Genomic DNA, 26880 nt, shown 5'->3' with positions numbered 1-26880 from the left:
ACGTATTTGTTTGTGCTTTATTGGACAGGAAAGAGATTTTGTAGAGGGCCAAATTCAAACCCACGCTGTAACATGAAGAAGCTAAGACCACTGGGTCACGCTGAGGCCCATTATCGGCTTTACACTGTTAATTAAAATGTAGACTTAACCAAGAAAATCAAATCAAATTGAGATCTTACTTCAAAGTAAAACAAATGCATTAACTAAATTATTCTGAATCAAATTTAATTTGGTTGGAAGCAAGTGAATCTAGTTTTTGTGTAAGTGATCTCTCCTGTACTTCATTGCAGGCGCCTGGGGTAAAAATAGTCATTCAAACAGTTTAAAACGAGAAATCTGAACATTCGGCTCCATTGCACTGCTTTGTTAAACACAAGGGTGCCAACATAATTGACCACCTCTGTACATACACATACAGACGTATATAAAAACCTCACTAACTTGTGCTTCCTCAGGGAGAGCCCCATGTGCTGCCTCATCTGCTGCAGGCCGTGATAGTCGGTGTAGATGAGGTCAAAGGGCAGAGGTCCTGTCAGCGGGCAGCTTCCTCTTCCTGGGGGAACCCCAAGGAATCTGAACACACAGCACACAGAGCCTGGCTTAGACCCAGCAATCACAACACAATCCACTGTATGTACATCTACTTTCAATAAAACAGGAATGGATATTTGAAAACAGACAGTAACAATACACCGAGAGAAAAAACTCCCACTTCCAGTTGCTTATAATGTAGGTAAGGATGTGTATGGTTCTCTTGTATTACATAATGATATATTTGTGACAAACTTGTAAGGCTTGTGTATCTGTCGTTCATGCACGTTTCAGTTGAAATGTTTGTTATGCATTCTTTTTTTTTTTTATATCTAATAAAACTTAAATTCCTTCTTATATCCCGGAAATTGATTTAAAAAGCATGAAAAGTATTTGCATTAAATAGCAGGTTAAGTATAAGTATCATGCCTATAGCAGCATGAAGCCTTGGTTTCTCTAGTTATACTGAGATTTACATTTAGTTTTTTCTGCTGACCATGTCAGGTGTCACCAGAAGCCATGTTCTCCAAACTAATAGGTAGTGAAACAAAGATGTGTCACAGAATGTTTCCAATTGAGCCATTGGTTTACCACTTGCGCCATGTTCCGTTCGTTGGAAAATTAAAGAACAGGAGGCATGTCAAACTGTGAACAGTAAAATACTCGGCTCATCTTGAGACAACTAAGAATTCCCACACTACAAACTGTACTGTTATTGAAATGCAAATCCCAAGCATTTTCCACTGTTTTTCTAACACTTACCACCTGCTACTGAAAAACATGTTGCTTTGTAAAATGGCCAAAGGGATTGTCAAAAGAAACAGTGCACCTAGAAAACCAAGCTGGGCGCTGCCTGTTATTCACAACCTGATGTCTGTTACCACAATATTACCCTCCTGCGTGACTCTATGAGCAAATATCTGCTTTATCTATTGATATTGTTGATCATTAAAGTGGAAGAAACAGCATTTAACAACAAAACATGTTATTAGAATACTAATTAATTTGAAATTATGTTTGGGAATGATGTAAGGCATTTGGGAAAATTCCATAGCAAACAAGAGTGGGAAAGTCAACACGCTGTACAGTAAATAAGCAAAAACATCATCTTCATCATCTTCCGCTTATCCGGGGCCGGGTCGCGGGGGCAGCAGTCTAAGTAGGGATGCCCAGACTTCCCTCTCCCCAGACACTTCCTCTAGCTCTTCCGGGGGGACACTGAGGCGTTCCCAGGCCAGCCGGGAGACATAGACCCTCCAGCGTGTCCTAGGTCTTCCCCGGGGTCTCCTCCTGGTGGGACGGGACCGGAACGCCTTCCCTGGAAGGCGTTCCGGAGGCATCCGAAACAGATGCCCAAGCCACCTAAGCTGACCACTCTCGATGTGGAGGAGCAGCGACTCTACTCTGAGCTCCTCCCGGGTGACCGAGCTTCTCACCCTCTCTCTAAGGGATCGCCCAGCCACCCTGCGGAGAAAGCTCATTTCGGCCGCCTGTATCTGGGATCTTGCCCTTTCGGTCATGACCCAAAGCTCATGACCATAGGTGAGAGTAGGAACGTAGATTGACCGGTAAATCGAGAGCTTCGCCTTGCGGCTCAGCTCTTTCTTCACCACGACAGACCGATACATCGACTGCATTACTGCAGAAGCTGCACCGATCCGTCTGTCAATCTCCCGTTCCATCCTTCCCTCACTCGTGAACAAGACCCCTAGATACTTAAACTCCTCCACTTGAGGCAGGCACTCTCCACCAACCTGAAGTGGGCAAGCCACCCTTTTCCGACTGAGGACCATGGCCTCGGATTTGGAGGTACTGATTCTCATCCCCACCGCCTCACAATCGGCTGCAAACCGTCCCAGTGCATGCTGAAGGTTCTGGTTAGAAGGGGCCAACACGACAACATCATCTGCAAAGAGCAGAGACGAAATTGTGTGGCCCCCAAACCTGACACCCTCCGGCCCCTGGCTGCGCCTAGAAATTCTGTCCATAAAAATTACGAACAGAACCGGCGACAAAGGGCAGCCCTGCCGGAGTCCAACATGCACTGGGAACAAGTCTGACTTACTGCCGGCAATGCGGACCAAGCTCCTGCTTCGGTTGTCCAGGGACCTGACAGCCCTTAGCAAAGGACCCAGGACCCCATATTCCCGAAGCACTCTCCACAAGATGCCGCGAGGGACACAGTCGAATGCCTTCTCCAAATCCACAAAACACATGTGGATTGGTTGGGCAAACTCCCATGAACCCTCCAACACCCTGTAGAGGGTATAGAGCTGGTCCAGTGTTCCACGGCCCGGACGAAAACCACACTGTTCCTCCTGAATCCGAGGTTCTACTATCGGCCGTATTCTCCTCTCCAGAACCCTGGCATAGACTTTCCCGGGGAGGCTGAGAAGTGTGATCTCCCTATAGTTGGAACACACCCTCCGGTCCCCCTTCTTAAAAAGAGGGACCACCACCCCGGTCTGCCATCCCAGAGGCACTGTCCCCGACCGCCACGCGATGTTGCACAGGCGTGTCAACCAAGACAGCCCCACAACATCCAGAGACTTGAGGTACTCAGGGCGGATCTCATCCACCCCCGGTGCCTTGCCACAGAGGAGTTTCTTGACCACCTCTGTGACTTCAGCCCGGGTGATGGACGAGTCCACCTCTGAGCCCTCACCCTCTGCTTCCTCAATGGAAGACGTGACAGCGGGATTGAGGAGATCCTCGAAGTACTCCTTCCACCGCCCGACGACATCTTCAGTTGAGGTCAACAGCTGCCCACCTCTATTGTAAACAGCGTTGGTAGGGCACTGTTTCCCTCTCCTGAGGCGCCGGATGGTTTGCCAGAATCTCTTCGAGGCCAGCCGATAGTCCTTCTCCATGGACTCACCAAACTCCTCCCAGGCCCGAGTTTTTGCCTCCACAACCACCCGGGCTGCAGCCCGCTTGGCCTGTCGGTACCAGTCAGCTGCCTCAGGAGTCCCACAAGCCAACCAGGCCTGATAGGACTCCTTCTTCAGCTTGACGGCATCTCTTACTTCCGGTGTCCACCACCGGGTTCGGGGATTGCCGCCTCGACAGGCACCGGAGACCTTACGGCCACAGCTCCGAGCGGCCACTTCGACAATGGCGGTGGAGAACATGGTCCACTCGGACTCAATATCTCCAGCCTCCCTCGGGATCCAGTCGAAGCTCTGCCGGAGGTGGGAGTTAAAGATCTCTCTGACAGGAGACTCGGCCAGACGTTCCCAGCAGACCCTTACAGTACGCTTGGGCCTGCCGAGTCTGTCCAGCTTCCTCCCCCGCCATCGGATCCAAGAGATTCGGCCGCAGGTAAGATGAGACGACAACAAAGTCGATCATCGACCTGCGGCCTAGGGTGTCCTGGTGCCACGTGCACTGATGGACACCCTTATGCATGAACATGGTGTTCGTTATGGACAAACTGTGACTAGCACAGAAGTCCAATAACTGAACACCACTCGGGTTCAGATCAGGGGGGCCGTTCCTCCCAATCACGCCCCTCCAGGTGTCACTGTCGTTGCCCACGTAGGCGTTGAAGTCCCCCAGTAGAACGATAGAGTCCCCAGTCGGAGCACTTTCCAGCACCCCTCCCAGAGACTCCAAGAAGGTCGGGTACTCTGCACTGCCGTTCGGCCCGTAGGCACAAACAACAGTGAGAGACCTATCCCTGACCCGTAGGCGCAGGGAAACGACCCTCTCGTTCACCGGGGTAAACTCCAACACATGGCGGCAGAGCTGGGGAGCTATAAGCAAACCCACACCAGCCCGCCGCCTCTCACCATGGGCAACTCCAGAGTGGTGAAGAGTCCATCCTCTCTCAAGGAGCGTGGTTCCAGTGCCCAAGCCGTGCGTAGAGGTGATCCCGACTACCTCTAATCGGAACCTCTCAACCTCACGCACGATCTCAGGCTCCTTCCCCGCCAGCGAGGTGACATTCCACATCCCTAGAGCCAGTTTCCGTGTCCAGAGATCGGGTTGTCTAGGCCCCTGCCTTCGACTGCCGCCCGACCCTCTTCGCACCGGCCCCTTATGGTCCCTCCTGTGGGTGGTGAGCCCACGGGAATGCGGCCCCACGTCACCCGTTCGGGCTGAGCCCGGCCGGGCCCCATGGGGTAAGGCCCGGCCACCAGGCGCTCGCATACGAGCCCCAACCCCGGGCCTGGCGCCAGGGTGGGGCCCCGGCTGCGCCATCCCGGGCGACGTCACGGAACTCAAAATCTTACGCATCATTAAGGGGGTTTGGAAAAACATTACCAGTCAAAAGTTTGGACACACCATTTCAAGTGAATGGAAAGTGTTTCCAAACTTTTGACTGGTACTGTGTATATATATTGTATATTATGTACTGTGTATATAACATTTTAATATACATTTTATGACATATAATGATTTGTGTGATGATATATACCATATAACAAAATAATTCTATAAATTATGTCAAACAGGTTGCTTTGAATTCTGATTAACAGCGCTAATTGTTCTAACAACCGGTTTATAACTACAATAATGCATTTTGAGGGTTCTTGGTATACTGTGTGATGCGCCGTGCCTAAGAACAGCTCTTAGGCATGTTATATTGGTCATCCCCTCATCTCATTGCTTGGATAAGAACGGTATAAAAATAAGAATACACTACAAACAATCAAACAACCACAAAGAGGGCTCTTTCCTATAGTTTTGCACATCAACAACACAAGAAAAATAACTAGCAATAGGAGTTAAAATCCTAGAAGGGACCATTACAAAAACCCTCTTCAACATTCTCAACTTAATTGACCATCAATATTGCAGTCTGTCTGCCAATGAATGCTTCTGTCCCAACTCACGTACAACAACTAAATGGGATTTTTCCCATCACACCCATTTGATCAGTGTCAAATACATGTAACTGACAATGAAAAGCTTGCTGTGGACAACATTCCTTAAGTCAGCTAACAATCCAGTACAAACCAATAAATGATATGAGATGTTTCGGCAAACGCACTATGTAAATAAAAAGAAGACTATGTTTCTGTCTTATTACATAGAGAGAGGCCCATCCCACCTTCTCATACAATTTACACTGATGAGTTCTGAAGCTACCTACAGCTATGAATTGAAGGGCACAGTTGTAGACAGCATCTAATGGTGTAAGTGGGGAAGCTGTGGCTTGCATATACATTGCATCCCTGCAGGCCACTGTTTTGTCTGTCTTGGACTATGGGGACTATTTCATTATTGTTATCAAAAGATAGACAGGTTCTATTTCTGTAAAGGAATCGGAGCTTGACTTTCCATTTCTTAACAGATCCGTAGCTTGTGTTTTAAAGCACAACTTGTGATCAAGACAAATACCCAGATATTTATTTGAGGGAACTCATAAAATTTGTGATCAATCTAGGTTTTTAAAGATTAATTAAATCGAAGTTACACGAATAAGAGAACATCATGTATTATTTTCTTTTTTTCATTCAACACTAATTACCGATCCAAGAGAGACTTCTGTCAGACTGTTAGAAGACAATGGCTTGGTTCATAGATGGTGCAGTGAAATACAGTGATGAATCATAAACATGAAGGGTAACCATTTATACAGTGTCCCAATGTCATTTAAATACAGCATAAAACGGGTATCCAACATGGAGCCCTGGGAACACCTTTACATACTCCACATGCGTTGTGCAATTAAGTTTCCAAAATAATGTCAGGACACAGTGTGAAATGCCAAGAAAAACAGAACGCAATGATGTGCAAATCATTTAAACCATATATTTAATAGAAAATATTACCAAGCAAACATATCAAACTAAGAAATGTTATTGTTTCTTGGAAAATACAAGCTCACTTACAATTGCTGCCAGCAACAAAGCTGGGACAGAGGCACAAAAAGACTGGAAATGTTGAGTAATGCTAAAAAACTAAACCTGGTTTAAGCCATAATATGAACTAATATTGACTAAGCCATAATATGAACTAATTAGATCAATTGGCAACAGGTCAGTAACAAGATTGGGTATTAAAAGATTATTCCTGAGAGGATGTGGTGGGGTTCACCACTCTGTGAAAGACTGCATGGGCAAATAGTGCAACAATTTCATAAAGTTTCTTAAATGTAAAATTGCAAAGAAATTGCATGTTACTTTGCCTACAGTAGTACAATCCATTCATGATCAGAGGCCCAGGTGAAGCCAATAACGTTGATCATCTCCAAACAAGGGCACCTGTCAAGCTCTGGGTAGATTAGATGGTAAGAAATCAACCAGTTCTCGTAGTCAACGTGTTGGAGGTAGGTGAAATGGGCAGAGTAAAGACCTGAGCAACTATGACAAGAGCCAAATTGTTATAGTGGGTCAGAGCATCTCTGAAACGGCAACGCTTGTGGGGTGCTCCCGGTCAGCAGTGGTGAGTACCTACCGACAGTGGTCAGAGGAGGGACAAACCACAAACCGGCGACAGGGTGTTGGGGGCCTAAGACTCATCGATGTGCGGGGGCAACGAAGGCCATCCTGTCTGGTCCGAACTGACAGAAGGTCTACTGTGGCACAAGTCACAGAACATTTCAATGACCGTTATGGGAGGAACGTGTCACAACGCACCCAACGCGTTTGTGGCTACGTAGCCGCAGATCAATCGGGAGTGCCCATGACAACCCCTGTCCACCGTGGAAAGTGCCCACAATTGGCTTGCGAACGTCGGAACTGGGACTTGGAGCAGTGGAATACGGTCGCCCCTTCCAATTAATCTTGCATCCTTTTACATCACGTGGACGGCTGTCTTAATGTGAACTGTTTACCTGGAAGGGGTGGCACCAGGGTACACTGTGGGAAGAGGACAAGCTGGTGAGGGAGTGTGATGCCCTGCTGGGAAACCCTGGGTCCGGGCACTCGTGAGAATGTCCATTTGACACGTACAGTACCACCTACCTAAACATCGTTGCAGACTAGTTAAACAGTCCTGCGGTTATCAGAGCGCTACCTACAGAGAGATCATCTAAACAGTGAGGTTTCTGTTGTTCTCATTATCTAGGAACATTCACTTCCAATGAAACTTGCATTCATATTGTAATTGTTAATGCTCAGATTCCACACTAGCTATCGCCTTTCATGGCAATAGTATTCCCTAATGGCAATGGCCTCTTTTAGCAGGATAGTGCGCCCTGCCACACTGCACACATTGTTTGGGAATGGTTTGAGGAACATGACGATGAGTTCAAGGTGTTGCCCTGGCCTCCAGATTCCCCAGATCTCAATCCAATCGAGCATCGGTGGGACGGGCTGGACCAACAAGTCTGATCCACGGTGGCAACCCCACCACGACACTTACTGGACTAAAGGATCTGAAACATATCCATTTTCCCTTTGACATGCTTTCTCTTACAATCCGATCCAATAAACAATTGTTTTTAGCGGTTACTAGTCTTGATTAGCAATTGTTCTTTGACTACTAAGCTGTATATTGGCAAATTATATGACTCATGTACTGAACTGCATCAATCTACTCACTCCTCACTCCAGGTCACTCAATTCAAATTGAACCCATTACTAAAAGCTGGTTTTGTGGGATAAAACTGGATATTTATACTTTGGATTTTATTATTCTCTTTTTCTTTCATATCTGCAGAGTAGTTGAAATACTGTCAGTTCCACTTTAAGCCACATCAATGACCCACTATCACATCAGGGAGATAATAAATAGGCAGGCAGTATGTACATGGATATCCAGGCACTTGATTCCCCATATCATCGCTGTCAGTAATGCATGGATGAGTATGGAGAGTCTTCCAGTTGTCACCGTGTGGAAGAGGTAGTGAGGTGTTTCGATCGAAATGATAGCTTCCAATTCAGGCTCTCTGGCTGATGGAGAAGCACCAAGCTCTATAGCTACGACTTATGCTAATGAGCAGTACAACTAAAATGGTAGTCCAGAATATTGGCCTCATGTTACAATCATTACCAGAAATAGCTCAGGAAAAAACAACAATGACAGAGTCGTTTTTCTGACAGACTGCAGAAACTTGGAGACATTGCAATACAGCCTAAAATCAAGCCCCGCACTCACACTGTCATGATTAAAGAATAGCTAGTTAAGTGGATTTGTTGATTAATTCCACTTTAGAGAGTGGCGAGATTTCCAGTTGTTGAAGTGTACTTGAGATGCAATGAGATTGCCCTAGTCAGCCGACGGAATAATGGCTTCCTCTCGCCGGAGTTATGGTTTGGGAAGGCTGCCAGAACCACAGAATGGCCCCTGTACAAAACGCAATCAAACAGGTTTCAGCTAGGTTATATGCCTTTAAATTGTATAATTTCTTGTGATTTCAGGGGCAATGTCAACAGTATTACAGGCAGGATGGACTGACTCTGTGAGGGAGGAGATGTAATTGCAGGGGAGACCAGGAGAGCAGTTGTGTAATCGACATGATATAGCCTAAACAGACAGCTAGAGACGATGGTATCAAGTAGATGAGATGGTATCCACTAAAGAAATCAATGAAACATTTTTGAATACTATCAATGATAGGTGGGTTTGTTGAATAGTGGTCTTATTTCCCTGTCCTTCCCCTTTAACAACAGTAAAATGCAAAGCACTAAAGGTACTAAATGTTTGCAAATCACAAAAGTTTTTAAGATGCTCTCAAGTGCCAGCTGAATGTAAAATGGAGAAATTAAGTTTACTTTGACCCCAGGTCTGATCCATGCATCAGAACAGCTGTCAGTAATATAGTGTCTTCAAAGAATTCTGTTGATTTGTTAATAACCGAAACATGATTGCACAATTTCCAGGCCAAGTAGTATATAAATAGGAACAATTATGCAAAAATCCCAGCAGCAAGTAGAATGAGGACAATGTTTGTGATTTAAATGTAGTTGATAAGATGCTTTGTTTAGGTGTTGTGTTCTAGATGTGCTCCAGCCCAGAGCTGCTCAAGTGAGGCTTTGCAATAATAGCAGAAAGGCTTACACAGCTAATGTGTAAACAGTGCTCGAAACACACACACACACACGAACACACACACCTGCAAACAAAATCTATTGATCTTGCTTTGTTCACTCAACTGATTTAGTCAAAAATGCAAATGAGTGGTAGCAGGAAGGCTAGAATGTTCCCCTGCAGATGGGATAATGAGCAGAGAGTCTGTGTCAGCCGTCGGTGCTTTGGACTAGAGCTTCATCAGTCAGAAGTACAAAGGCATGGCACTTCAGTGCTTACACAAACACAAGAGCTATTCATTTAAGAGTGTTTTCCACCATCTTTGTCTGCCACTTGTATGGTTGTCAACCGGTGGCTGCATCCAAACACCACTTAAACACAAGCCCTGTACACTTCACCTGACTGAAATGGATCTGATTGCAATCACACCCTGTTTCTGCAATTAAAACACAATTCCTGTCTTGTGGGCTCTGGTTTTGAAATTTCAGATCAACATCAGGATTTATTTCTAGCCCGATCACTCTTAAACGGCAATTTGCCATCAAGACGGCGACGTGCCCCAAAATGACATATTCAGTCGTTACCTTTCCCTATATGTGTGTCTGTTCAGGGGGGATGTGCCCTCTGTTTCAAAAAGGGCATATAAACAGCAGCTAAGTCTGAGTGTTCATTCTAAAACACCTCCACAAGGGGAGGGAGGGAGCTGCAGGACAAGTAATTGCACCTCCCCATTGGCTGGGCAGTGCCAGACCTGCCTACCCTGGGGGCAACCATAGATTGAACAATAATACAGCTCTCCGCTGTGACACACATTGTATCCGGCAGCAGCACACTGTAGATGGGGGTTCATAGGGTCGCGTCTCCTGTGCATTTCTTAGTCCACATAGGTGCTTTGAACCTTCAAGTCAATAAAACAGCGCTAGCGTCACCATAGATATGACAACCCGCCACGATATTGAATACATAACAAGATAGCAAAAATTACTAGAGAGAGAGGTTTGCGGAAAAAAATATTATTGGTAATGTGAGAACAAATGTTTCGGCAGAACGCGATTTCACGAGGCAGTCGCTAACACATACGCACTCAATCGGCTTTTCAGACTTTTAATTGGATATATGCAAATCCCTGCACACATGGAGGGGGAGGGCAGGGATTAAATGTGCCGTTAGGGCGCTGGAAATGAGCTGCTCGTCGACAGGCAGGGGGGAAAGAAGAGGCGGTCGGGGGGTGGGTAGTTGTTGAACAGGCAAACCGTCGGAAAAGCACCAGCCGCATGCGAGCAGGCCACCTAGGCGCGTCCCGCTGAGTGCTCAGTGCCGAAAGCCGCAGGACCTGTAACAAAGAGGCCGGAAGGCAGACGGCGACGGAAAGTGGCTGTAGCGGATGCTCGGACACGTTCAATCTAGAGGGAGTGGGCCAGGGCCAAAGGGTGATGAGGGCTACGAGTGGAAGAAATTACACGGGCAAAGAGGGAAGGCAGTGCCGGCACGGAGACCCGCTTGGCTAGCGGAGCCGGGCATACTAATGAGCCAGTTGACGGAGTGGGACACGAGAGACGCAGGTGGTGTCTCTGCCAACAACCAAAGCACAGCGTCCTCTTAATGTTCACCGCCAACTGAGGCATTCAGTTGTTCCGACCGTTTCCCCACTCCAAGTTGCTTATTGTTATTTTTAAATGTGGGCCGCCTACTCTGTGCAGTCTTGTGGGTAAAAACCTTGACGTGGAAAACACTGAGTGGCTATGACAGATACCACTGCAGCTATGCGGCTGTGTGGAGGATCAATAAACTGTTTTGGGCTCTCGTCCTCAGTTTGTACTGCACAATATGTAACTGGTGTACATATTTCATCCTTTGTTATTGTAGTGGTTTTCAGGCTTGTACTAATAAACCATGCGCTAGTAGAACAAATTAGACATGACTGATAAAATGGATCATTGGAAGAGGTTGTGTTAGACTGCATCCGTGTGTAATTTCATCTAGAGGTTCATACTGAATGAAAGACTGACTTGTAAACACTGTCAATAAATGTACCATACAGTGTGGCCCACTGGTGTAAACCCATTTAGGCATCTCAAAACACTTCTCAGATTTTGGATTTGAAGCCCTGACGCCGTGACTGAAACTTGTAAGGTGAGTCCATCGCGTTGTCATTCCGTGACCCAAACAATTTAATCATAACTTCATTTCACTGCAAGCGATGAAAAAATGCTTTCAATAAGGATTCTGTGAAAAATGCTGTACCCGACAACATATCGTACACACACACACAACACTCTGCTGTTAAGAGGACCCCTTCAGTTTGGTTTTTCAAAGCGGAGAAACCCCAGTACATGAATGGAAAGGCTGGAGGGGGAGAGTACAGAAGCACTTGCAGGCACATACAGACATCAGTACCAGTTTTGGCAGCCAAATGAACCTCGACATGTGATTTGTTAGATGGAAAAAGACAGGGGGACTGATGACACTTAGTGGCTGTGTATCGCTGTGTCAATGTTAGAAGATTCCAGAGAAACCCACTGGCCATCGATTGGAGTGCGCCATCATGTATCTGATCGTGCTACAAGTGTGGATTCAAATGATTCTTGAAATGTCAGGAAAATTAATCAAATCTGTTTGCGGTAAAAAGCATAATTTTTCATATGACAATACTACAGAGCACATTACAGTACAAATATTACAGCAGAACGAAACAGCCTCTTCAATTTTAATCAATTAGCTCATGCTGTTATCCTGAGCAACTTGCAAACATCATCAACTGCTTACATTGACTGCATGATATGCCAAAATGTTTTTTTTCATTGAAAGGTCTCCCGTCCGTTTGTTCTACCTATTTGGTTTGGGGAGGATGGAGGTCATTCAGTGTGGGTGGAGACAGACAAGGCTGCAGTAGAACAGAGTAATGTCTCCACCCTGTCATCACTGAACAGCCAGCCATCCATGCACTGTCAGAGAGCCTTTACCTCCTTTCTCCTCTCTCGTCCTCAGGTGTCGAAATGCTATGATACTAGTTGATATGTCATTTCCGCTCAGAGATTCCCGTAGCCTGCGCTGCTCAGCTAACCGCTGTCGGGCACCTTTTACCACACGACCTGATGCTGTTGCAGACAAATACGATGTCACAACCTCTGAGGCTCTAGCCTCAATTAACCTCCATTCCTCTGCCATCCCCAGGGTTAGCCTAGGGAGTTATCTGTCTGTCAAGGCAACACAGCACAATACAGGGAGATGGTCGCCGATAATGGAATGTCACAAACCAGAACACACTGCACTGTCCCCCAAAACTACTACCACAACCGCCCCTGTCAACACCACAATCACTACCACCACTACAATCACCAGCACCACTATCAGTACCACAACCGCTATCAGTACCACAACCGCTATCAGCAGCACCGCTATCAGTAACACAACGGCTTTCAGCAGCACCGCTATCAGTAACACAACGGCTATCAGCAGCACCGCTATCAGTAACACAACCGCTATCAGCAGCACCGCTATCAGTAACACAACCGCTATCAGCAGCACCGCTATCAGTAACACAACCGCTATCAGCAGCACCGCTATCAGTAACACAACCGCTATCAGCAGCACCGCTATCAGTAACACAACCGCTATCAGCAGCACCGCTATCAGTAACACAACGGCTATCAGCAGCACAACCGCTATCAGCAGCACAACCGCTATCAGCAGCACAACCGCTATCACCACCACCGCTATCAGTAACACAACCGCTATCACCACCACCACCACCATCAACAGCACCACCATCAACAGCACCACCATCAACAGCACCACGGCTATCAGCACCACCACCATCATCAACAGCACCCCCACTATCAACCACAGTCACCACGGTCACCACCATTATCACCACCACCACGATCACCTCTATCAACAACACCAGTCACTGCCACTATCAACAGCCCCACTATCAACAGCCCCACCACTAACACGTCTATCAAAGCTATCACCACAGTCACCACCACTATCAACAGCACCACCACTAACATCTCTATCAACAACACCAAAGTCACCACCACTATCAATATCAACAACATCACAGTCACCACGGTCACCACCACTATAACATTATCACCAGTACCACCACCACTATCAACAACACTACCACAACTATAACCACCACCATCCACCCCACTATCACAATGACCACCACTATTATCACCTCCATCACAATTATCACCATCACCACCATAACCCACCATCAATACACCACTACTATCACCAATCAATCAAATATTTTAAAAAGCAATTTTTACATCAGCAGTTGTCACAAAGTGTTTTTACAAAAAACCCAGCCTGAAACCCCAAGGAGCAAGCAACAACAGTGTTGATGCACAGTGGCTAGGAAAAACTCCCTAAAAGGGTCCGAAACTTAGGAAGAAACCAAGGGGGGCCAGTCCTCTTCAGGTCGTGGCGGGTGGACATTTTAAGAAGATAAATTGTAGTAATTAATAAATGCTTGTGGGCTGTGTCCAGAGTCTATGAAACATAATCCAGGTCAGAAGCATGACCAGATAGAGACAGGGACAATACAACACAACCAGGAGAACTTTGGACAGGGACAGCTACTTGTCTTTCGAGCCTGGTAATCCTTAGTTGTAGTCCAAGACCACATGCCCTCCTAAGTTTAAACCGAGCATGAGACAAGGAAAATGTTGAGATCGCATACCTTAGAATTACAAGGATTTACGGTGGAGGAGGAGAACCGACTCTACTCCCCCAGCACAATAATATTGCACCATGGGTCTGAGACCGGGGGGTCCAGTAAAACTGCGGCCATATCACCACCAAAATTATAACCACTACCACCACAACTACAACCACCACCACTAATTTTACCACAACTACCACTACTAACACCATCATTATGAATCTGGCCGTTTATCATCATGAACAAAAAGACTAGAACTACAGTACAGTGTCTGGAACAAAGGCATTTCAATACATACAGATTTGTATGAAACCGAACCGGAGGACTTGTGATCCATCCAGAGCTGGCAGTGGAACAGAGTTATTAGTGATTACAACCAACCAATCCAACGGCTCGGTTTCATCCCAACCAATGAGCACTGTAGCCACTACCAATCAGTCCATGTGAGGAGACCCAAAATAACAATATGAACCGTCGTCCTCTCAGAACAGCCGTAGCAGACGAAGGGAAATTAGGATGACATGTTTTCCAGGCTGAGGTTGGGGGAGAGATAGGAGGATGAAATCTAAATAAATACAACCCTGGGGGAATCTGTGGGAGAACAACCCACATAACGATCTGTCAACTTAATAGTGAGTAGGAGCGAGTGAGGGAGGGAAGGAGAGAGAGACGCGGAGACAGGGAGAAATGTCCTCTTTTCTTATTCATTAAAGATCCTGGAACAGGATTTATTGGACATTCAGCATCTCTCTTCTTTACTGGCCAATTTGAGAAGGCGGGATCATAAAAAAAAAAGTGGGAACTGTACTGCATCCTTTCCTCCGTGTGCGACGGGGGAATAGGGTCTTAGTCTGACAAATCCAATAGGCTTCAATTTCCACCTACCATTATTTCTCTATATAGCTGAAAATTCTATTTCCTGATGAATAGAGCGCTTCATGGGCCTTCCATTAGGCGACCGTACAATCACAGATCCCCAAACAAATAAACCAGCAAACATGCAGACACAACGGCGCACATTCCCTCCTGAAAGCGCAGACACAGTATTCAAACCTTTGGAAACAGAGCCAGCCTAGACCTTGCACAGTTCCATTCACCTTAAATGGGGAATTATTGTCCGTGTCACATGCAGTCGCATACACACTGGGATTCCCTGCGAAGAGCGAATGCAGTAATTCCATACTCCACGACGACTATAATTAGCTAGGTAAATAAATATTAACGTGGGCAGTAAAGACATGTAGCATCCCATCCACTCTCACTGATATCCTGTCTAGTCTTCTTACTGAAGCAGCGGTCCTTCACAAAATGCCATTTGAGATCAGAGGGCAGCTCTAACTCATCAGTGCTACTAACTCAGGCTCTCTCCCCACACAGTGAGGAATTTCTGTTCAATAACAGAAGCCACATCATAGGCTGCTGATGCCTGCCCCAATTTCACCCAGTCCACACTGGCAGGAAATCGACAAAACACCATATCTCCAGCCCGACTTAAACGGTGCAATTTTGACCCAGCCGCGTGAAGCTGGCAAAGGTAAGAAGATAAAAGGAGAATAGTAGAGACAGGAGCTGGGTCCCAGGAGACATTTAGGGCATTTAGTCCCAGATTGATCACTCTGCTCTCTTAACTCCAGCAGTTTCCCCAAGTCGGTTAGAAAATCAATAGTGTTATCTTTTCAGAGACATTTTAAAAAGCTGTGGTCAGACTGGATGCTTCTCTGTGGCCCAGCCAGACGGTACTATCAGTCTGTTGTCAGTGAGCTGTTAGAAGAACACAGAAATGTTGTTTGTCCGACCGCCTTCAGGAGCTGGTACTGCAGTCCACAAAGAGGCAAGTGGGTTGTCAAGGTGATGCCAACATCAACAAAATGTGGGAATGAGCCCTAAGATGTATAAGACTACACCTAAAGCAGGAATAGAGAGCAATAATAAGTTGTGTAAAAAAATAATAATAAAAAAAAAAAATAACATATGTTCAGTTGTGATTCAAACACAGGTAAAATAATAATAATATCCTTAAAGATCACATGACTACAAATAAATACAATATACTGTGTGTCGGAGGATTTAGACATGCATAACAAGTTATGACACTCATAAAGCAATCAATAGAAACTATGAATCAGTAGCATTCAAAATATAGTTTACAACAGCTGTTACAAAAAAACACATGTTAAAGTACCTTGCAGCTCTTTGCCAGTGTTGCCAGATGGGGAAGTTTACTGCACAACTGGGCTATTTCTAATGACAGTGTGTAGGCAAAAATGGGCTTGGGTGGGTCCATTTACAGATAAGAGTTGTATAGAACAAATAAGTTTCATGCGGTTTTATTGTGGAGTCCGTGGGTGATTGGCCGGTTTACGGTCAACAAAACCTGGCTACACTGCTCTATGCGCACGTTGTTTGCCAGTCAAGTGTTGAGCAGTGATGTGATGCATGGCTGTCTGGTATTGTTTTTCAATAAAACATTTAAAAACTTGTGCGAGTCACTCAAGTGAAGAAAGCAGCGAAGGATAACTACGAACTCAAACAAAAGAACATTTTTACCTCAGTGCAAAAAATTATTTACCTGTTTTGACTTCGATGGAATTCAGATGCACAGTCATGTGCAGCCGTGCCAATAACAAACAACACCTGGTCTGCATGACAGCCAAGCGGGTGGCTGACAATCAGTCTTCTGGGACCGACCGTACTGGTCAGGAGTTTAAATGTAGATACCCATTGGGTGATTGCCCAACTTATAACAACCACATTCCTAGTAACAAAAATGGACCAGCTGTTTGCCTTGTTCCCCGGGAATGAATGAGTTAGTGTTTTGTTTAAAAGTCACATTCTGTTATCTTTTTTATAATTTTTTATAATTAGAAATGTGATGTTAGGGTTTTATATACCCAGAATGCATTTCATAAAGGATTAAACATGTTAAGTATTTGGTTGTATGTTGAAACGCTGATTAATTACAACTTTTGGAAGGAGGGACAGTAAAAATGAGCTGAAGGAATAGTACATTTTCTGGAAGTTGACGCAGTTCAGGCAGCGCTGATGAATGCAGGTGTGTAAGCGTGCCTTTAAACACATTAATCCACATTTCTGATTAGAAGAGAAGTGTGGAAAATCACAAAATCCTAATGCGCAGAGGCCAAGTAAATGCCGCAATCTTTAACTCTCCCGAATCCATTGGGAATTGCTCTGATAACACAGGGTCGTAGATACAACTGGATATGAGGAAAATTGGGACTGGATGTGATTGAACAGTTAAATCAATAATAATAACACCACCTGAGGCAGTTAGACCCAGCGGCCCTGCCCGACCCATGAGTACTGGGCAATCAGACAGAACCGTCGACACCTGTGGGGATAATCATCTCCAAGTCCCTTCTAAACGAGTTTGGGGGTAGACACCGGTGGATTGGCAAACCAAACCTCACGGCTATGAACGCACCACGGTACACAGTTACAGATCAAGAGGAGAACACTCAGTTTTAAGCTCCTGGACGTCGGTGTTGCATAATTATAAACTGTTAGTACTGGTGTGGATTTAGGCGTGCTGTTAGAGACGCTTATGTGTTGTTCAACTACAGAATCCAATCATTAAGACATGTAAGCTCCTAGTTTTTTTTATGTATTCCGCCATCCTGTTGACTTTTTTGGGGGGGGAGATAAAACACAGATTATACCCTAGATCTGGGTGTTTTGTGCAATGGCCCTGAGTTGATGTTTGGTTTGTGGACTCTATATAAAGTAAATATCTGCACTCCAGCTCTATTGTCTGACCAGTTTGTTTAAATATCCACTAGTCCCGCCTGTTGTTTTGATCAGTTCCAATCACCCAGCCATTCACTTACTTTATATTTAAAGAGCTGTCTGCCTATTGGCTGCTTCATGGTGCCATGGAAACCACAGAACCAGGTTAACAGATGTAATTGTATTTTGTAACTCTTTGGTAACAGTACAATATTATCAGTTGTTTATTCTAACTAACAGGTGCCTGTCGATGAGGGAAAAAAAAAATCGGCAAAACCATCGCCACAATGACCACAATACTGTTCTCCCGGGAGCACTCCATGTTTTTGGAAAAGGCTTTCCACATGCATGACTTAAACAATTGGCACAAGAGTAAGAGAGGCTCTGAATGACAACGATTTGGTCTAACCAATGTGATAGATCCAATCCTTACAGTATTATTAGTCTGACTGACCAATAGGATCCCATCCTTACAGTAACATTAGTCTGACCAATGTGATACATCCACCCTTACAGCAACATTAGTCTGACCAAAGCGTTACATCCACCCTTACAGCAACATTAGTCTGATCAAAATGCAGGGTTGTGTAGGTTACTTTTTAAATGTAATCCACTACAGTTACAAGTTACCTGTCCACATTGTAATCAGTAACGTAACTTTTTGATTATTCAAACGCAGTAACAAAATCTGATTACTTTGAATTACTTTTAGATTACTTTCATATTAAGAGGCATTGGAAAACAAATAGGAATATTTATTTATCTGAACATAAACCAAAATCTAATGTTGCTTAAGCCTGTTCTGTTATGTGTTTTATTCATGTTTTTAATTGCTTCAAAACATTGTTGAAAAATAAATGTAAATTCCCTGAAAAGGGAAACTAGCGCTTACTCCATCATTAAACTGGTTATGCGCATCCACCTTTGTGTGCATGATGATCACACACAACTGAGGCGCACAATTCATATTTTGGTTAAAATAACTATGTTTTTATAATATTAAATAATAAACTCAAACATACAATGTGTCATAATTATTTTGCACAACTGAAGTAATTCAAAATTAATCATACATTTTTTCAAGAGTATCTGTAATCCGATTACAATGCAACGGATTACTTGTAATCCGTTACTCCCCAACTCTGCCAATGTGATACATCCCCCCTTATAGTAACACTAGTAGGACTCATAGGATATTGATAAATGACACCACATGACTTACCCCTGCAGCTCTTTGAGGGAAACGGAGATCCTCAGGTTGTGTCCCAGAATGTGGAGAGCAGTGAGGATGTCGGCCCACTGGACCATCTCCCCCAGAGGACCTCCCTTCAGTACCTTGGGGCTGAACACATCTCCTGACTCCTCTGTCAGGAAGCCCACATGTACCAGGATCTAAGAGAAAAGCAGAGGGTTGAGCTTTCAGAACCGCAGGATTCAATCATTTCTAGTCTCATCCTGATGAGCTTCCAGCCATTGACTAATAAGTAGATCTTATTCATGACTTGCCATTATCTCCATTTATGTCTGTAAATCTTATATCACCCCAAACCAACTGTACTGAAATCAACTGAGCGACTGTAATATAGATGGATTGTGCTACACGAGATGAACTCCGCTAATAGGCAATAGAGAAGAATAGCAACACACTGATTATCGCCACTCAAAGACAGGAATAATAATAATGCAAGCTTTGAAACCTTTATTGGCAAGCAACACTAGGCAAACACAATCAATGTATTTTAAATGTGAATTGTAACTGACCTATTAAGACAATTGTTATACCTAACGGCACAATACTGACATTTTGGGAGGTTGTGTCATAGTCCACTGGGCAACTTAAGAACAATCTGCTTGAGGAGACAGGAAACTCCTTTGCAGGGCATACTGAATGCACAGGGAAACCAGTGACAATTTGCATTAAGATGTACTCTGCTGCTTTGGTAGTATGGAAGTACAGTTAGGCCTGGAAATAATTGAACACTGAAACAAGTTTTGTTATTTTGTATATTCAAGTTACAGTTAAAAAATGGGGCTTAAACTGCAGTCTCTCAGCTTTAATTTGAGGGTATTTACATCCACATTTGAGAAAGGGTTTAGTAATTACAGCTCTTTAATATGTAGCCCCTTCTCTTTCAAGGGACTAAAAGAAACTGGACAGTTGACTCAAAGGCTGTTTCATTGACAGGTGTGGGCCTTTCCTTCGTTATTTCTTCATCAATTGTAAAAGGTCTGGAGTTGATTCCAGGTGAGGCATTCACATTTGGAAGCTGTTGCTGCTAATCCACAACATGCGGTCAAAGGAGCTCTCAATGCAAGTGAAACAGGCCATCCTCAGTACATTCTGAAAAAATAAGAACACGCTGGTGAGTTCTGCAACAAAAATGGCCTGGACGTCCACTGAAGACAACAGAAGTGGATGATCGTAGGATCCTTTCCATAGAAAAGAAAACCCCTTCACAACATCCAGCCAAGTGAAGAACACTCTCCAGGAGGTAGGCATATAATTATCCAAGTCTACCATGAAGAAAAAACTTCAAGAGTGGCAAGAGGGTTCACCACAAGGTGCAAACCATTAAGCCTCAAGAATAGAAAGGCCAGATTAGACTTTGACAAAAACATTTTAAAAAGCCAGCCCAGTTCTAGAACAGCATTCTGTGGACAGATGTAACTAATCAAACCTGTAACAGAATGATGGGAAGGAAAAAGTATGGAGAAGGCTTGGAACAGCTCATGATCAGAACCATACCACATCATTTGTAAAACACGGTGGAGGCATTGGGATGGCATGGGCATGCATGGCTTCCAGTGGCACTGGGTCACTACTGTTTATTGATGATGTGAATCATGACAGAAGCAGCTGGATGAATTCTGAATGGTATAGGGATATATTGTCTGCTCAGATTCAGCCAAATTCAGCGAAGTTGATTGGACGGCACTTCATTATACAGATGGACTATGACCCAAAACATCCTGCCAAAGGAACCCAATGGGGTTTTAGTGGAATATTCTGCAAAGGCCAAGTCAATCACCTGATCTCAACCCAATCAAGCATGCATTTCCCTTGCTGAAGACAAAACTTAAGGCAGAAAATCCCACGAACAAACAACAACTGAAGGCAGCTGCAGTAAAGGACTGGCAAAGCATCACAAAGGAGGAAACCCAGCGTTTGGTGATGTCCATGCGTTCCAGACGTCAAGGTGCCAAAGCCTGCAAAGGATTCTTGACAAAGTATTAAAATCGAAAATGTTTATTTAAGTCCAATTACATTTGAGCCCCTGAAATAAGGGGACTGTGTATGAAAATGGTTGCAATTCCTAAATGTTTCATTCAATATTTTTGTTCAACCCCTTATATGGAAGCTGAAAGTCTGCACTTGAATTGCATCTTGGTTGTTTCATTTCAAATCCATTGTGGTGGCATACAGAACCGAAATTATGAAAATGTAGTCCAAATAATTCCCAAACTACCTGCATGTTACTTGGAGGAATCACTGTAAGAAGCTTGAATAATAGACGCAACATACAGTACTGATCAGACTAAAGCACCTAATCAGGCTGGCAGCCATACAAATTTCTCAAATCATTAAACAACCCTGTTTCCAAAAAAGTTGGGACGCTGCATAAAATGCAAAGAAAAACAATGCAATGATGTGCAAATCATTTATCTCTAAATTTGATTAAAAATGTTAAGACAACATACCAAATCTTGAAACTATGTTTTTTGGAAAAGTACATGCCCATTTTTTATTTGATGCCAGCAACACATTTAAAAAAAGTTGTACTATTTTCTATTGAAGATTAAATGATTTGCACATCATTGCATTCTGTTTTTCTCTACATTTTACACAACATCCCAACCTTTTTGGAACCCGTGGTTGAAATTACATGGAGGACAAATTGTTTTAAAACATTTGAAAGTACAGTAAATGTACTGCAGTGTTAAAAAAAAATTACAAAAGAAAAGAGCAAGGTAAAAATCAAGGTTCCCTTTAACGATTCTTCCCAATGAGAGATTATTCTTCTCTTGTTGCCAATTGTTTTTACAGGAGCAGAGCTATTTTTGGCTGTATTCTAGACATAGTTTAGTTTTTGTCTTTGAGTCACCAGTTAATGTATAGTACCCATTACTGTCAAACAGGACATTAAATTAAACATAGAGACTCTTGGGTTTTGGAGGTAGATTAGGGAACAGGCTTTAAAAGGATGGTCTGTGTAGATCTGGTGCAAATTCAATGGCTTTCTAAAGAGACAATGATGAAAAGAAGTATCCTATTTATGTACCTTCTAAAAGCACCACTTGGCCAAAGATCGGGGTATTTATAAATACCTATAAATCGCTGCATCTCATTTTTATTTTGGAAGTTGTCCCTTTTTAACTAGAGAAGGATTGTAGGGTGGGCACAATAAGCATGTTCAAAGTGATAAACTACAATAAAAATGCAGGCAATATATACCTTCCTTAGCCTTGGGTTTGTGACTTACCCCTTGTGACTTACCATTGAATGCACAAGAACTGTATGCTTGATGTAGTGCAACGCAGAAAAGCTTAGACACACAAAAGTTGAATTACAACTTATGACAGTACAAAAAAGGGGTTTTCAATGCCAAGATCAGGCTTGGGGAGATAAAGCCACTGTCACATTTTAGCAGTGATGGTGGGGCAACGTCCCTGTAATCAGGCTCTGCCCCGACTCTCTGAAATTGTCCCTCTAAATGTCAAGTTGGTCGAGTGCTCTAAAAACAAAAGAAAAATCCCAGGACTGCTCTTTTCATAACAACACCTTTAAAATGTTTTATGGATGTCCTGTGGCTATTTTCTGACGGCAGGGGGATCCCACATTACCAGTCCTAAAAAAACACTCCAGGGGCAATTCATGTGCATCCTCCGTCAGCAAAAATAAGAAAGCAATTTCAAAAGATAACTGCATGCATTTGGTGCATCTGGAGTTTAATATTTGAAGTCTCTTAACTTTTTTGACTGGAAACAAAGTGCACTTATCTGCATTTGTCTAACAGAAATTAGTTTTAATTATCTAATGAAAATGAGGTTGTGGAGATTTGTCCCAAGAAGGAAGTTACTACAGTTTAATTATGCAAAAGTAAATCTGTACTTCAATTCATCAGGAGAGTGTGGGAAACTAATGAGGCAGGCAGGGGACAGCTTTGAAGTGCTAAAACCTGAAGCAACGGCTGCAACAAAATCATCTGTAGGTGGACAGTGAATGGTTTCAACAGTTGTCTTCAGTAACAACAGAAAAGGCATTTTGAAGCCTAACTGCTTGACAGCTGCAATTACAGCATGAAGTCCCTCAATACTGTAATCATGCACTCCTTCAATATCTCGGGTTGTGAAGAGAGTGACTAAAAAGGGCGGGTACTTGAAGTATGTCAGACCCTGTTGACAAATAGGATAGAATACATGAAGTTATTTTTAAATTTAAATTAAATGTAAAAAAAATCACTTCGGCTCCTGATTGACCACAATTGAGGCTTCTGAATTTCAAATTACAAAGCAGTAAATCCTAATTGCAGCATTTCCACAATACCCAAGATCGAAGTGACAAGGTCACCTTGCCTCATCACGCTCTAACGGCTCATTGTTTTAGACTGAGCACATGCAAGTTTAAACAATAAACGATGTGAATCTAAAGTATATGATTGTGTGTTCGCCTTGTCTTTATGATATTCTGAGGCTGAGCTATTGTCTTTCATATTCAGAGAAACAAAAATTGTGATGCAATTTCTCTACCAGCTATTCCATCTTCCAAAGTAAAATGTTTCACTGCAGGTCACTTAAAGAAGCATTTTTATTTAACAAAGGACAAGAACTTAGAAGTTCAAGCACAAACAACATTTTAATTACAACACTGTTTCCAAAAAAATTGTGACGCTGGGTAAAAATGCTAATAAAAACAAAATCCTGAATCTCAGAGATGTTCTTGTTTTTGGAAAAATATGTGCCCATTTTGAATTTGATGCCAGCAACACATATTAAGTACAGGGGACAGAGGCATGTTTACCATTGTGTTGTGGTAAACAAATAAAGAAGACAAATAATTAGTAACTTAACATTTTATTATCAAATTGATTTGAAATGCAGTATAACATTAACTACCTCTTTAATAATGGGGGGAATACCCTGAATTTTAGCTAGCTAACGTTAGCACAACTAGCAATTCTTGACAGAATGCGCTAGTTAATGGCAACATATCAAAATATCTTTAATAGTATCGCAGTAATGGCAATATTACTTTTAACCAATAGCCAGTTTTATTTCCAGGCCCCCTAGAGTGAAATTTAGACCAAACATTCATTAGCCCTAGTTTAAAGTCAATACCCCAGTTATATTGGTTGGGCTGCGATGTACTGGTTGCAAACCTTTTGTAAGCTGACTTCAATAATTAAATTCTAAATTATATTTAATATACAGTAGTTTAGATGTACCTTCGCCTACATTCTAGAATAATAGTGAATACATCAAAACATTGAAATAACACATACAGATTAATGTTGCAGCTGTAACTTCAAATGCATTCCTGAGGACTACCTCATGAAGCTGGTTGAGAGAATGCCAAGAGCTTACTTTGATGAATCTGAAGCATGTATATAACACTATTTTGGTTGCAACATGATTCCATCTGTTATTTCGCAGTTTTGATTTCTTCACTATTATTATACAATGTGGAACATGGGTATAAATAAAGAAATATCCTTGAATGAGTAGGTGTGCCCAAAACCTGACGGGTATTGCATATGCGTCATTCTATTACTAGATGCATACTGCATTCATCTTGAGAATACGATTCCAGCCAGGTAAGTTCAGCTTTAATAAGACCTGTGACCATGTAAGTTAATAGGAGAAAGCCATTGTCTTTTTCTGTACATGATAAGACATCCAGTTATAAACCTCAATATAATGAGAGGATTAAACTTTAAATCTAGATAGTCATGTAAGCCACTGCCAACCTAATAGCTTTTCATCAGGCTTAGCCCAAAATAAAATATATTGCCAACTACAAACATTTGAAGACAGAGATTTGATGCTAATTATGCTATTGCATTCAACATCAAAAAATTTTTGCGATATCCAACATAATCACAATGGGGGAATACACCAAGGATCCAGTAGCACTCATCTCTCATAAAAATAAGAACACTTATGGAAAGACGGGCTACCTTTCACAGTTCATACTATTGTGGGAACCCATTCATGCACTTCACATGAAACAACACTAATAATGTAACAATGACACAGCAAAAAAATATTTTTTTCTTTGAACAGTCTTTTGGTGATGGCTTTTCATTAAAGCATTTCAGCGGTTAGTAGAAATTAGCAAAACAACACTACACTTCGGTCAAAATAAAACATTGCAAAATGCAATCTCGTAATTTAATCCATCATTATAAAAAGGATACAGCTCCGGAAATAATTAAGAGACCACTGCACCTTTTTCTTTCCTTTCCAAAAAAGTTGAAAAGGAACACTTTGAGAGAGGACCAGAAGCGTTCCATTTGCAGTTAATTTTAGCACTTGGTGCAGTGGTCTCTGAATTTTTTCCGGAGTGTATACACATCTTAATTATTAGTACACTTCAAAATGCCATATTCCATTTGTATTCTTAAGTATTAGCTCATATGGTGACTTATATACTATATCCATCTGGAAATATATGTATCATATCATGTGGTGTAACTCATGGACCTCTTGTTTAATACATTGCACGTGATACAATTCTGATGTCTGTTTTAGTATTCTTGGGTAGCTAAATGTTTTGTCTTGCAACCGTTACTTTTTCTAACCAGGTAGTCATTTTAAATGAGAATGTGTCCTGAATTGGCCGATCTAATTAAATTAAGGCAAAACAAAACATATGAAATGAAAGACCCCTAAAGCGTGACTGAGTCACCCGAGAAAGATTCCTACGGCTGTTTTTAGAGTCTCCATGTAAAGGGATGGCAGAGAGACAATCAACATTTTGAGCCGTGCCAGATATGACTAAGACCCAGAAACTTTGTGGAGTCAACTGACGCTCACCCTCTTCTCCTCCTTCCTGTGACTCTGCAGACTGACGTCCAGCTTGCGAGCTGCCAGGGCCCACTGTGCAGCCAAACTCCGCATCCTCCTCTTCATGAAACTCAGAGACTCCTTGCCCGTGCCCACCTGCTCTAGGAGGGCCCCGACGTCCGACCGGAATGTAGACTGGACAACAGGGAGAGGAGAGAGGGACACCAAGTACATGCAACGGTCACTATGTTAAATCCAATCGTTACACAACTCAGAACCAATCGAAGCCTGGAAAACAACCCCAGCAAATATGCAGGCTACGAACATACAGCAGAACTACTTGGGGCTGAGTGGAACTGGACCTTAGATGGCTGCATCTTGCCCAGACCGTGTTGCCCAAGGGGCCGGCATCCTGCTCAGTAACAGGCTCCTTTCATTTTACTCCACGTTTTTCTTCAATCACCGGATCACAGTGCAATCCGAGCCGCCAAATGCTAATCAACGGTATAAGCGCACAGGGAGCACAGAGGAACCTGTGCATGGCTCACAGACGCAGACAGGCAAACCGCACGCCGCCTCATTCAATCCCACGAACACTCTATCGCTTCTGCGCACATGCGCAGTCAATATGGGATCTGTTACATTCGCACTAGAAGTGAATTGTTGTTAGGAAATCAAACATTGAACGAGGAGGAGCCCCTGAGGGAAGTCATAGGATTAGCCACACTCAATCCAGGGGAGTAATTAGAATCTATCATTAAGCTGCACAGAGAATTCAAATGAGCAGCCGGGCCCGTTTGCGTGTAGTGTTCAGCGCTCCGGGGAGAGGTGGGGCGGGGCTGTGGAAAACGTAACCCTGGTGGGTTGTAAATAACTGGAATACTCACAGTCACAGCCATGATTCAAGGCAGAGAGAGAACAGACTGTCTGTTGAGTGACTGTATATCCACACACCACTCCCAGGAGACTGTGTGTAAAGAGCCAGGGATTATGTTTGGATTCAA

General features: G+C 43.4%; 1 protein-coding gene across 3 annotated transcripts in view; it reads right to left on the bottom strand.

Moving 5' to 3' along the window:
- LOC105012891 (alpha-1,6-mannosylglycoprotein 6-beta-N-acetylglucosaminyltransferase B) overlaps nucleotides 1–26880 on the bottom strand; it is a 126431-nt gene that overhangs the window by 24959 nt on the left and 74592 nt on the right. For all 3 annotated transcript variants that reach the window (XM_020050582.2, XM_010874030.3, XM_020050583.2), the window contains 3 exons: nucleotides 25907–26071; nucleotides 19095–19264; nucleotides 442–573 (listed from right to left, as the gene is read on the bottom strand). In XM_020050582.2, coding sequence (XP_019906141.1) covers nucleotides 442–573; nucleotides 19095–19264; nucleotides 25907–26071 — 467 coding nt within the window. The remainder of the gene's footprint in view (nucleotides 1–441; nucleotides 574–19094; nucleotides 19265–25906; nucleotides 26072–26880) is intronic.

The sequence above is a fragment of the Esox lucius genome, chromosome 11 (assembly GCF_011004845.1).
Source record: "Esox lucius isolate fEsoLuc1 chromosome 11, fEsoLuc1.pri, whole genome shotgun sequence".
In the NCBI taxonomy this organism is placed as follows: domain Eukaryota; kingdom Metazoa; phylum Chordata; class Actinopteri; order Esociformes; family Esocidae; genus Esox; species Esox lucius.
Note: the sequence above shows the minus strand (reverse complement) of the source record. Positions and strands in the feature narration are given on the sequence as shown.